Genomic DNA, 12,959 nt, shown 5'->3' with positions numbered 1-12,959 from the left:
TAGACTCTACTTTGTTGTAAAGAAAACTTCTACTGGCCGAAAAGTTAAAAAACCCCCCACACAAAACTTTCGCAAATGATACAGAGAAAGAGAGGGGCCGTCCCCCGCAACAAAACCGAAGTGCAACAGCAAATTTGCTACCAAAATGCAATGCCCACAAAAGCGGTAGAGCCAGAGGATGCCTTTTCCCTTTCAGAAAAGTTTAAATTATTTACAAAATGCACTCACAATACCCGATATTCGAGTATATATGCTGTGGTAGTGGGGCACATTGTGCCCAAGTTTTGTACTCCCTTTAGGCCACAATGCAGCTGCAAATATTTATTATTTCTGTTGCCGTTGATGCTCTGGGGATCAGTTTTCGGGTGTGTGATTAGCCTTTGAATGGAAGAGATATTGTAGAGTTCGAATTGAACTATAAATAAGCTGAAAAGTTTTGCATTGATTCGCTGACAGAACGAGTGAATAATATTTGTTCAAGAATATTCTATTTTTTTGACACATTTAAATGAATAAAGGGGATGAAAGGATTATAATTTGGAATATTTTTTTAAGCTGAATCTGAATGGTTGAAAGGTGTCACTTATTCAGAAGATTTTTTAATCGTTTTAAACCTCAATTGGAATGCACAAGAACTTTTTTGTTTAAGTTGAAAGATTTGTGATCTAAGTTCCAGTGGATATAATTTGATAAATTAATACATAAATATTTATAGCTCTTACATACCTCTTTATACCTCTTGCAAAATTTAGTTTGTAGTTCTATAAATAAGTAATGTATTAGATTTATTTCGACGAAACTAAGTTAGGTATTCAATTTAACAACAATATAAACCTTAAATTACTCAAAAAAGAAAAAAATTTAAAATACTTAACGCGTTAAACGGGAATAAAAAAATATATAATAACTATCGTGGCGCGTTCCGTGTTCGTTTCGTATTAATCGAAGGTTCTGCTGCCCGTTACAGATGCAAATTTTTCGGATTTTCCATATATACAATATCTCACACGTAAGTCCCTGTTGTGGCCTTAGGTGCAGTCCCCATCAGCCGCGCCATGCAATTTAAATGGCGCGTAATATTTAATTTCAATCAAAACTCGCTACAAAAAAAAGATTTCCTACATGCACATAGAAAAAATGATACATAAATCGAATTGATATGTTGGGTAAACTACTTTACGTTCTCGGGGTTGTGGACTCTGATGCTGCTGCTGTTGCTGCTGCTGTTTCTGCCTCGTGCTGCATGCACATGACAATATTTTTGCTGCTTGTTTAACGTTTCGTGATTTTTGCCAGATTTTTAATGCCATGCATCTGTTTTTGCACTTGCCTCTCTGTGTCGATCTCCCTGGTCCGACCGACATATTCCCATTTGCCCCATTTTGTAGCCAGTATCTTTTTCTCTGCTTTTTTTTTCCGTGCCACTCGTACGAGTACGTGTGTGTGGACAAACAACATGCGACATTGTATTGACAGCATATTGTGACAAATATGTAAAAAGAATATATGTACGCACACCAAAAAGAGAAGAAAGAAAATATTCCGAAAAAAAAATAAACAAAAAACAGGAAAGAAAAACCCAAAGCATACAGAAAATGATGGAAATGCATTTCAAGTGCCCGAACGAAGCTTTAAAATCGACGGTCGGTCTGTCTGTCTGTCGCCTACTTAAAACAGCTGCTGCCGCTGCTGGGGATGCTGTTTCTGCTGCTGGTGCCAAAAAACGATACGAGTATCCCCCTAAAACACAGCCAGCAATAGCCCCACAATAGTATCTCTCTGTTCCTCTCTAAACAAAACAGGAAAGCTCTCTTCGAGTGGGGGCTTGAAGTTTTGCTAACACTCTTTGCGAAAACTGCAGTTTTTCCAAGAGTATTTTTGAATTTAATTCGGGTTGTACTCTAGTTTGTAGAGTAGATTTAAAACCAATAAATTTCTGCTTTGAAAGCGATAAAAAATGCCACAATATTTGTGGGTTTCAAGAAGTCTGGAGAAGGTTAAATACCTGGATTACCTGGAATTCTGAGATATTTCGAGTACTTGCAGAGCAATGAACATTTTTCGTATATTCATGAGAAAATAAATTGAGAAAGCATGTCAGAGTCTATATTTTTCAGAGTTTCAGCCAAAAGGTAGCCTTGTTGCTGATGTTTAATCTTCTCTAAAGTTTCCCAGCAGCAGTTTCTTATTCCATGGTAAACCTCCCACACACAGATATGGCATCGACTTGGCAAACAAAAAACCTAAAACCCACGAAATGCAAAAACAGCAAGCATCAAAAATATGTGCACAATAACCACCTACGCGCCCTGGCTGAAAAGTCTTAGTCCTTTAGAAGAAGAAACCCTTGATATTAAACCGCTTTGCCATGTTCTTTTATGACCACCCCACAGATCCGCCGGAGATCATCAGGAAGCCACAGAATCAGGGCGTACGAGTGGGCGGCGTTGCGAGTTTCTATTGTGCGGCACGCGGTGATCCGCCGCCTTCGATAGTCTGGCGCAAGAATGGCAAAAAAGTTTCGGGTAAGTTTTTCCATTGGCTTCCTAAATGCATATACACTCCACGTATGTGTGTGTTCGCCCCACTAAACGGAATGCACTTTACGCAGGAACACAATCTCGTTATACGGTGCTAGAGCAGCCCGGCGGGATTTCCATATTACGTATTGAGCCAGTGCGAGCGGGCCGTGATGATGCCCCCTACGAGTGTGTGGCAGAGAACGGTGTGGGCGATGCCGTTTCCGCAGATGCAACTTTAACCATCTATGAAGGTAAGTGCCATACCGATATACCGATATCCTTACTCCTTAGGCCAAGTTAAGCCCATCATCAACATCATCAAAAAGTGGTTATTATATGTGCGGGTATACTTCTGAAGTATAAGGATTAGGGAGGGTATATATGGTTTGGCATAGACACTACAGGATTTTGTCGACTATGTAGAGCTAGAGGACAGCCACAATTGGGCGACATTCTATGCCTCAGGGAAAAAGAAAAGATTGTGCAAATGTGGCATACTTATAGTTCTAAGAATCATATAAAAGAATAGTTACCACCAATATAATTTTAATGGGCATGCCATAGTCTTAATGTGAGCCTTATATCCCTCCTACTTGTTTATAGCTGGAAAATGCAGCTTCCTAATTGAACTTCACTCGACGGGTGGCTGAGTGTGGTGCGGTGCGCTGAAGCCACAGCAGAGTCAAGGGCTTTTGGGAACAGGGGCTGCAAGGAGGAGCGAAGTGTGATAGAGCGACATCAAAAGTTTCGGTTTTAGTATGCGACGCAATGTAAACGAAGTTCATACATTGATTTTGAATTAAAACTGGGTAAAGAACTTGGCGTAAATGCTAAACTTTCGGCTCCCCCTCCCACTCAACCCTAGCATCAGCTCCTCCCCTGTGGATGTTCCTGGGATGGTGTGGGGTTTGGCGGGATGCCTGCTCCAAAGTTATTTGCCAGCTTGTTTGTGTGGCTTAAATTACTTGCCAAAATTTACTTTTGCTTATTTACAACTGTGCAAAGGATAAAGTTTTTTGGTCTCTCTAAGCCTAATCAAGTCTGTGCCAGAGAGAGAGGAAATGGAAGGAATATCGGCAGAGAGGAAGCAGGAGAGCTGGGACAGGGTATGGTCCTGGCAATTGAACTAATTTGCTTAAACTGAGAGCAGCATGGCCAAGTATTTATAAATTTCCTACTCGTTTTTCTTTTCACAAATTATAAACAGCACAGCAAAAAGTTCGATAACAAATTTCTCCGGGAGAATGAAAAACTGGAAGGAAAATGTACAACTTTTAATGAGATTAAAGCAGCAAATTATTTGGTAAATCAACTCCAATACAAAATGCGTATTGATTGATACGCTCTGTGGCTATTTTGAGCTAATTTAAAAGGGATTCCGAAAAGGGGATTCCGTTGAGAAACTAATTAGAAGGGGTCTTTGATTGGGTTATTGGTCTTCAATTAGAGAGTTCTTTCATTGAATATAAATTCATATTTTTACAATAAACACTTTTCATTGAGAGTTCTTATCCCTCTTTAAACGTGAACTCTTTTTCTGTTACCTTGGCCTGCCTTTTTGGACTCCATCATGTCTGTGGCGGCCACCAACTTTTACCTTCATTCGCATGGCTGTTAGTCCTTTGGCTAAACTACACTAATTACTTCCCCTCGTATGGGCTCCCACCACCATACTTTTGAGCCTATCAGCGACGCTTTGCTCGTTGCAAGCTGCCACAAATCAAATGCACACCAATTACGTGGCGCCAGAGTGCACATAGAGCATAATCAACTCGCATAATTAACAACTAAAAATGCAAACGTTGCCTCCAGGCACCGCATAAAAAGACTAAGTGAGCGAGATACCAAGGGGGTTGTAGTGTAGTGCAGTGTGGAGTGTGTATCAAACAGGAATATGCCAGTTGTATGCCCTATTTTTCGGTGGGTATTTCTGGCTTTGTAAGTGTCGCGGTACAACTCGGTCATGAAGGGGGAAAGCACTTGAAAGTTGTTTTAAATTTTGTGTATTTAATATTTTATTTAGAAGTTTTTTATTTTTATTTCTCTTGTAGAGAGAAGAATGGGATTTTTGTTTAAGAATTCGAATTTTGTTAATGGAAGAATTCCTGCTTTAGAATAAAGAAAAAACCTTTGAAAAAACTCTGTCATTTCCAAAGACATAGAACGTTGTTCTAGAGATCGGCCTCCGAGAGTATCACCATCTTCGACTATTAAAAAGCCATTTGCACCTTCTTGTTTTTGGTTCCTGGGTTCCACCTGATGATGGCCCTCCGCTTTTGCTGCAATTTTCACACATTTTGTGGTTCCTTTTGGCGGCCTCATAAACAACCAACAAACAACTGGCTAAAGCAGCAGCAGCAGCAGCAGCAAGAACAACTGCTAGTGGAACTAGTAGAACAACTATAATAAACCCCGCTAAAATAGCTCGCAGACAGTACTAAATTATAAGTTAGAGCTGTAACTCCTAGGAGTCCCACTCTCCGTCTCACTTGGTGGCAAATGTAGTGCACATTACTCATACGCCGCGTACATAAGTTCGAGCAAAGGCCCCCACAGCTCAGCCTTTTGGATACGTAATTATTTTCCGTTTACAAAATGTCTGCCCGAAAACAAGTGGAAGGCGAAAAACACCCACAGGAAGATCTCAGTTCTAGGGGGATAAATGTAGAAATAATAAACAGATACGAAAACCGAAAATTGCCTTAAAAATGTATAACTTGTGTAGAACTTCAACCGGCGGGTGGGGAGATTTATTATCACAGCGCTCTGCTGTGTGGGTGGAAACCTCATTTGCCTTGGAACTTAATTAAAATTTTGTATTCCATCATAGAGAATGAGATAGAGATAGAGATGGTCCTTGTAGTCCTAGTAGGTCCTCTGAAGAGTGGGTGTCACGAGCAAAACATTCAGTTGGAGATTCTGATGAAAAAACATGACCGCCAGCCACAGATAACAGAGTCACACAGCCATGAGCAGGATGTTCTCAAAATCGGGTACCACGAACAGGACTTCTCTGAGGACAGGACTCCACTGAGCTTCTCTTAATGGGGAACTACTGCGTCGTAATAGCAAAATAATAATGCAACCAGCAAATGGAAGACAAAACATTATAATACGTATACCAAATATCAAAAACCCAGAGGAAGAGAGAGAAGAGAGCCACAGACTGAGAGCAGATGAGAAACGGATGAACATCGGAGTAAAACGTCGGGAAAAAAAGAGCAACAAAAATTATCGCTAGCAATAAATTTAGTCAAAGCGTGCAGAGAACAGAAGCAATCAGCCAACAAATTGTAAACAGTAAATTTTACTAGCCAAGGGGTGAGTGCCGCATATACACTGAGCAAATGGGGACATGCGATGTGGATGAGATGGTATACAAAAATTGTACAGAAAGGTGATTGCCTGCAGGAAATACCAAAAATACGAAATCCAATACAATATTCATGGAATTGCCAACAAGCAAGTATCGAGTCTTGAGATGTCTGATGGTACTTCTTCTGCACTTTGCAGTGTATATTTCTCATTTGCGAGCGTTTTTCTCTCAGTGTTAAAGACTAGTGGCAAGCCACATTAGCACTAAATCGCAGGGACTAACGCAGTCAGTTAGTTAAACGTTTAGACCATAAATACACACACACTCACACACACAAAAACAAAAGCAACAGCAAGAGAAACGAACGATTCGAGGGCGGAGTACCAGAGGATGCTGCTGCTGCGGCGGTGTCACGCCTCCGGTAGGGAAATTTATACGCACCATGAAGAAGCGCCACAGAACTAATCTTTATTTCGATATTTGCATAAAAACCAAACATGTCAAAAAAAAATATATATATATATGTAAGAATCAACCGCTGCATGCGGTTTTTGTTTGCATTTTTGTTTTGATTTTTTTTTTGGAAGCAGAAGCAGGATGAGCAGTAGGAGCAGTCGTGGGAGTGGAGTACATAAAAGTGCAAAGGCAGAAAGGATTTACTGCATTTACCACACGCCTCCTTCAAGATATCCCAACGGGTAGACAGAGTCACGTTACTTGCAGGTGTTGCAAGTGCAATCTATCCTAGGCTGGGGAGGGTTGGGGGTTGCGAGCGTGGATGTGGCAGACACAGTGGTGTCGGCTTTTGTGGCATAGTGTAATAAGAGCACACACACCTACGGACACACACACACAGATTCATCGCTGTGGCAAGTGTTTTTGATCCTCGCGCTCGCTGCTTTAGCCTGTTGAGAATTTTGATTAAAAATGCTTTCACGTGAAACTCAAACGTGCCTTCAGTGATGCCACGATGGGCGGTAGGGCGGTGGGATGCTGCTCCTCTGCATATGTGGGCGGCTGGCGACCCGACGGGTCGTCTCTTTATTGGCATTCGGGGTGGCGCTTTTCCACGCTTTCCCGCGTACGTGTACCTGTGTTTGTGTGTGAACATTTTTACATTGAGATTTATCACACCCAAAAACAACAAACATTCAGTATACGAAAAAATGAGAGAAAAGAAGGGTGGAGAAACTTTAACCGGATCGCGTGAAAGGGCGAACAACAAAAAGGTTGCACAGGAAAAAAGTTATGCCAAAAGGAATTACAACAAAAAAGGAAAAAATATTTGTATATATAAACTTGCCACATGCTGGGGAAATTAATTGCCAAGGTCCTGCTGGCGGCTGCCATAGATAGGTAAAAGATATATCATACTTGTGCACATTTATTTGTTAGTATGTATGGGTAGTAGATTCATACATACACACATACATACATACATACATTTGTACATATATCTAAAGAAATTCTTAAAGTTGATCGGCTTTTGCGATGGAACGTTTTTTGTCGGACAAATTAAAAAATTGAGTAAAATATAAAACAAAAATGTAGAAATCAGCTGATTCTACAAAAAGGATTAAAAGCATCGACAGTTCGAATAATTGTCAACATTTAAATGAAGAATTCTTTCATTAGAATTTATAATATATTATAATGAAGTCTAAACACATTAATTTCTAGCATTTTTAATTGGAATTATTTTATCGAATTAATTTCAAATGTTTTTTTCAACTAATTAATATTAGTTTTACACCTACATACATACATATGTATGTATGTAAATTCAGTTTAAACAGTTCAAACACATTTTCAAATTTATTTTGGAATTTCATAATTTTCTTAAGACTTTCCATTCTTTTTCTTTAATTTTCACACAAAAATGCTTCTCTTAATTCGTTTTTGGTTAAAACACCTTTAATCAGAACATTCAATCTTGCAATATTTTTCGCCCCTCCCAGTGTTTATGTTTTGTCTAGACAACAACAATAACAACACCAACACCATCCATACAACACTCTACTAATGAAAAGCTCTCTGCCTTAACCGAAAAACCGAATTTACTTTTCGGTGCAAATTGCAATAAAATCATCTGGAAGCCAATCTACGTTGCCACAGCCGTGGTGGCATGGTGCGCAGTTCTCGCTAAAGCACAAAAACGCAAAACAATTTGCTTTTAAATTTGCCTGCCAAAACCCATTTTACCACCTCTAAAAGCAGGCAATCTTCCATCCTTTCTCCGCAACAAAACAATATGCCCTGCCCCGTCGACGATGGAGGCGCAAATAAATTTCATTAATTGCCAGCCAAAAAAGGAGCCGCCAGGCGCCATAGCTCTGTGGCGCAGAGCAGCCAGAGCTCTGGGAACAGGAGGAGCAGCAGGCAGAGTCAGAGTCAGAGAGAAAGGCATTCATTAATCTCACTTTATAGTAATAAGCGGCTTTGCTGGTTACGGTTAGGTTTTTGTCTCTCTCTCTGTCTCTCTCCATTTTTCTGGTGATGCCCCAAACAGAGTCGGGAGTCCCGAGTCCGATGTCCGCGCTGGTGGACCATTAGTTGAGCTTGATTAAAACGGCGTTGGACTATGCCGCCGGACGCTGAATCTGCTGCTGGATCATCCTGCTCTTCCTGCTGCTGCTGATGCTGCTGCTGCCGCTCCTTGCCTCCCTTTCTCCTGCACTTGTTGCAAAGTCAAATGGCATGGGAAAACTTCATCCTTGGGTTTTTCGGTTTGCCCGCCCGCTGTGTAACTCTGCCCTGCCCTGCCCTGCCCCTCCCCACATAGTAGACAAACATTGACAATACACTGGGCCGCATTTAACTGGCCAACGGCATCGACCACACCAGCAGAGGACAGGCGACTGGGCTGGGTCTCCATGTTCACGTTCACGTCCTCATCCTTTCGACCCTTGGCACCGTTTGCGGTTCGCCTAAAAAGTCATATTAATAATGAAAATTCTACAGTAGCGAAAAGTTTAAATGGGCGAAATTTTGCAGAGTAGCTGCAGCCGCCCTGCAGCAATGCAGCTGTGGCGGCGTCAAGCTGTGCCACGGCATACGGGATCCAAGAGTCCTGGACCCCACCCCTTTATACAATGAAGTGTGGTATGTGTTTGAAAGTTATTGGTCTCTGAGAGAAAGAGCGCTGTTTGTGTTTAATATACGACAAAAGTCTGCAACTTAAAGCAGAACGAACTAAGGCCAATACAAAGGCCATTAAATGGGGATTATAATGCTGATCAAAAAAGGGTTTTATGATTGGGAATTATTAGGAATGAAAAATATATATATTCCTTAAATTGTAGTGATGATTAAACTACATTATTTAGAGTTTTGAATCGTTTTTTTTTTTTGCTTTCTTCACAACTCTTAGACGACAGACCACAAGTTCTTAGTGTAACTAAAAAATGTTTATTTTGTTTTTAGAGTTTTAAAAATAAAAAGTCCCATAGGAAAAATCAGCTATCTTCAAAAATATCTCTACGTTAATATTTAAACAATAGCTTGGAAGCATTATTCTTTTAAATTTTGAAGCTGAGCAGCCTCCTGTAGATCGACAAAAAATGTTTCAACTATTTTGCAAGACCATTGAAAAATCAATCTTGCACTCACTTAATCTTCATAAATTATATTCTAATGGCTTATCCAGCTGATAAATACCATAATCAAACATTAAATGAACCAAATTTCCTGCAATAAATGATGGCGCGGACTGTAGTAGAGGGAATGCTCTTCAAAATTGAAACCAATTAAATGCTCAACTCAAATGCTGGCACGGCACACATTTCACTTAATATGATTTGTGCTGCCAAAAAGCCATAAAGTGCCGCTGCTAAATTGCAAAAATATATCAAAAACTAGACGCCATATACATATGTATGTATCTGTATTTTCCACATGTGTGTGTATGCTTATGGTTACGACTGTGTTTAGGGGGGGAATGGCTGCGTTGCGTGTGACGTAAATATCAAGCGTCGTCGTCTTAAATCGTTGGCTGCCATAGAAGTACTCCCACAATATGCAAGCAGCTCGTAATGCAACTATGAAACCAGAAAATTCTCATCAGAAAATGATTGGAAAATTGAGGAGGAAAATCGAGGCTAAGGAAAGAATAGGCTTAGGGGCTAGGGCATAGGTACATACATACATACATACGAGGCGAAAGGAAACCAATATTTGGAGATTAGCCAAGTTTATTTCTGAATAATACATGAAAAAAGTAGGTGACTGCAAAAGCAAGAGAGAATTTATTTTGCCCTGCGCCATCTTTGGCTTTCATTCGGTATATTTTTTTCCTCTTTCTAATATATACGCAAAATGCATTTGAAATTCATCAGTAGAAGAAATACTTACGTCTAAAGGTGGAAGCATCTACTCACATGACAAGTCAATATCTGCCCTGCCCCACTTTGAGGGCAGGCATCAGGCAACCAGCAGCCTTTTTCCAATCATCCGTGCAAGTGCAAGTCAGTCTCTGGCTCTGTCTCTCTCCCTTCCTGTCTCTTTTCCGGCTTCTATATACTTTTTGGGTTCGGTATTAAAGTTTCAAATGTAATGGCGTTAAATAAAATTGGAAGCGACTTAAGAAATTGAACCCATATTGGATCAGCGGAAAATGAAAAATAAATATAGTGAAATGTGAAATTGCAATCTTTGCTATAAGTTTTACATGTAATATATATTATTTTAAGCTTTGGATTCCCCCCAATTTTCTGGCAAGTTCATCATAATAAAAGCCAAAACGATGTGCAACACGCTGTCGGGGCAGAAGCAGAGACGTGCCAGTCCTGCAGCAAAAATGATGATGAGAGACCATTTTTGACGCATTGCAGTGTGTGTAAAATATACGCAAAAAAGGAAAAGAAATGAGAACTAGAAATAACTTTCATATTTGAAAGAAAAACGAATTCAAGAAGTAGGAAAATATTTTACAAGTGTGTCATGAAGCTGCAGATTTTTGGGTTGACTTTAGCACAAGGTGTAAAATTGCATAGATAAATCACCACAAAAGCCAAGTCTTGACTCCGTTTTATAGTCAAATTTGTTGGGTTATTACGTTGCATTTGATTTATCTGTTGGTTAATAGGCAGCTGGGCGAGAGTTTGAAGCGGAGAGAAGGCTTAGAGAGGCATAGAAATGATGCAGATGGATGCGACACTCGGTTGGATAATTCAAAATAGATGTATATTAGCACAGAAACGTGGAGAAGACCCCCTTCTCCATCACTTTATTATTCATTGAATTAACTCCACAAAATAGAGCACATTTCAAGCCAGTCAAGCCGGGTTGTCAGAGCTGTCGCTAATCCCAATTTCATTCGTGCTTTTTCCGACTCATTAAGGTGATTAGCAAAACTTTTAGATATTCCAGCTCAGTCCCAGTTTGTCCCAGTTCTCAATGTTTGGACTGTTCTTCCCACTGTCAACTTATTTCAACAATCATTCTGTGGTCTACTTGAAACTTTAATGCCTTCCAGAGCTCACAGAAATTCCTCTCGAGTCATACATATATAATTTCTAGCCACCACCCATCTCCCCCCACTACCCACATAAGCAGGCAATGTTTGTTTATTATTCGTACAGCCGCGCATCGTGGGGATACGACAGAAGAGGAAAAAAAACACAGAACCCTGGGAACAGAGCAAATTTCTTAAAGCAAACTTTTGTGGCCGCGGCTTTTGTTTGTGTGTTTGGCTTTGGCTTTTCCTTTGGCTGTTTTTCCTCTCTCTCTCTCTCTTTGTTTGGGAAACTGCATTTCCCAGATCTTTATTATGCAGCGGCACAGGCAGGCATCAGCGGCGGGGAATAGAGAGACCCCAAACAATGCCACAGATGAAGTCTCCTCGTGGTGCGGTAGTCTTTTGCGATATTTTGCGGATATATTTTGGATTTCTAAATCATAAATGCATTTCCACAACACGCACACAGGCCTGCATGACCGATACTGAGGGGAAAAGTGGGAAGTGGAAGAAATATTTTAGAGTAAATGCCAAAAGTCCCACCAATCGGATAAATATTTATCTAAATCTTCGCTCCCCACTTTTTGTCTCGCAGTGTAAAGTTTTCAGGGGGTCTAACATTCCATTTGCTCATCTCGTGTTCTCGTGAAATATTGTGCACTTCAGCAGTCAAATGCCTATAACTTAATCAAACATATTTCATGAATGCCACCGAGATGGCTGGCAGTTGGGCGTTGCTGGGTGGCTGGCAGGAAAATTAGATGGGGAGGTGTTATTTTACGGGTGGGTAGGGGGTGGAGGGGACATGTATACACACCTTGTCGTGCTCTTGACATGACTTGACATACGATGCCACTTACGATATGTCTTTGTTTTCCTTTTGTTTCATTCGAGTTTGCTTTCGTTTTTGGTTTCCCTTTCCTTCTCTCATTTCCTCTCTGCGCTCTCTTTGTATATTTGTTTGTTCCTCTGCCGCTTGCTGTTTGCCGTTTGATATCTCAACTTTCGGGTGGCGCGTGGATTTGGCTTTGGCTTTGGCGACACTTGCCGCATTGTAAATCGTGTGGCAGACTCTTATCAGCCGACAGAGACAGACAAGGGGGACCTTCGACGTGTCACAGGGTATCACTTTACCCAGCCACCACCCCCACCAATGTCTCTTTTTTCTGTTTATTTATTTATTTTTTCATTACATGTGTAACAAAGTTTTGCATTTGCTTTGTTTTGAGCTTTGAGCTTGTCACACATTAAAAACAAACCCAACAGAAAAAAATAAATATACAAAAAATTTGGGTACATGGAAATTTGTGTGTGCTACTGCTATGGTGGGTTTACTCTTAAAAAAAAGGGTATTCTGATATTTCAAAAAAATAAAACGAAAGATTTTTATATAAAAAATATATAGAGTCCTTCAAATGGCTTCTTTACATGACACAACAAATCGTTGGAAACACCAAATGAAACTCTTCAAATCAAAGTTTTGAAAGAACATTAACTACACGTAAATCTTTCATTAAAAAGCCTACAAAATTAAGGGTATTTAAACCATCGGCTTTTTTTTTTTCAATTTGTTTTATATTGTTTTTTTGTGTGTTGGTTTCCATTTGTTTTATTTTTTTTTTTGTGAAGCAAACGCGCGTTCTTCGGTAGCAAAAAAGTTTTCACT

The 12,959-nt window shown here is 40.1% G+C and overlaps 1 protein-coding gene across 8 annotated transcripts in view; it reads left to right on the top strand.

The window, feature by feature from the left end:
• The window catches only part of LOC117900258 (tyrosine-protein phosphatase Lar), a 143,450-nt gene that overhangs the window by 71,281 nt on the left and 59,210 nt on the right, over nucleotides 1-12,959 (top strand). For 5 of the 8 annotated variants that reach the window (XM_034810558.1, XM_034810562.1, XM_034810557.1 and 2 more), the window contains exons 4-6: nucleotides 968-1,009; nucleotides 2,394-2,525; nucleotides 2,612-2,773. In XM_034810558.1, coding sequence (XP_034666449.1) covers nucleotides 968-1,009; nucleotides 2,394-2,525; nucleotides 2,612-2,773 — 336 coding nt within the window. The remainder of the gene's footprint in view (nucleotides 1-967; nucleotides 1,010-2,393; nucleotides 2,526-2,611; nucleotides 2,774-12,959) is intronic. The other 3 variants (XM_034810564.1, XM_034810560.1, XM_034810561.1) reach the window with 1 other exon arrangement.

Source organism: Drosophila subobscura, chromosome U (genome assembly GCF_008121235.1).
Source record: "Drosophila subobscura isolate 14011-0131.10 chromosome U, UCBerk_Dsub_1.0, whole genome shotgun sequence".
Classification (NCBI taxonomy): Eukaryota; Metazoa; Arthropoda; class Insecta; order Diptera; family Drosophilidae; genus Drosophila; species Drosophila subobscura.
This window is presented reverse-complemented; position numbering and strand designations above follow the sequence as displayed.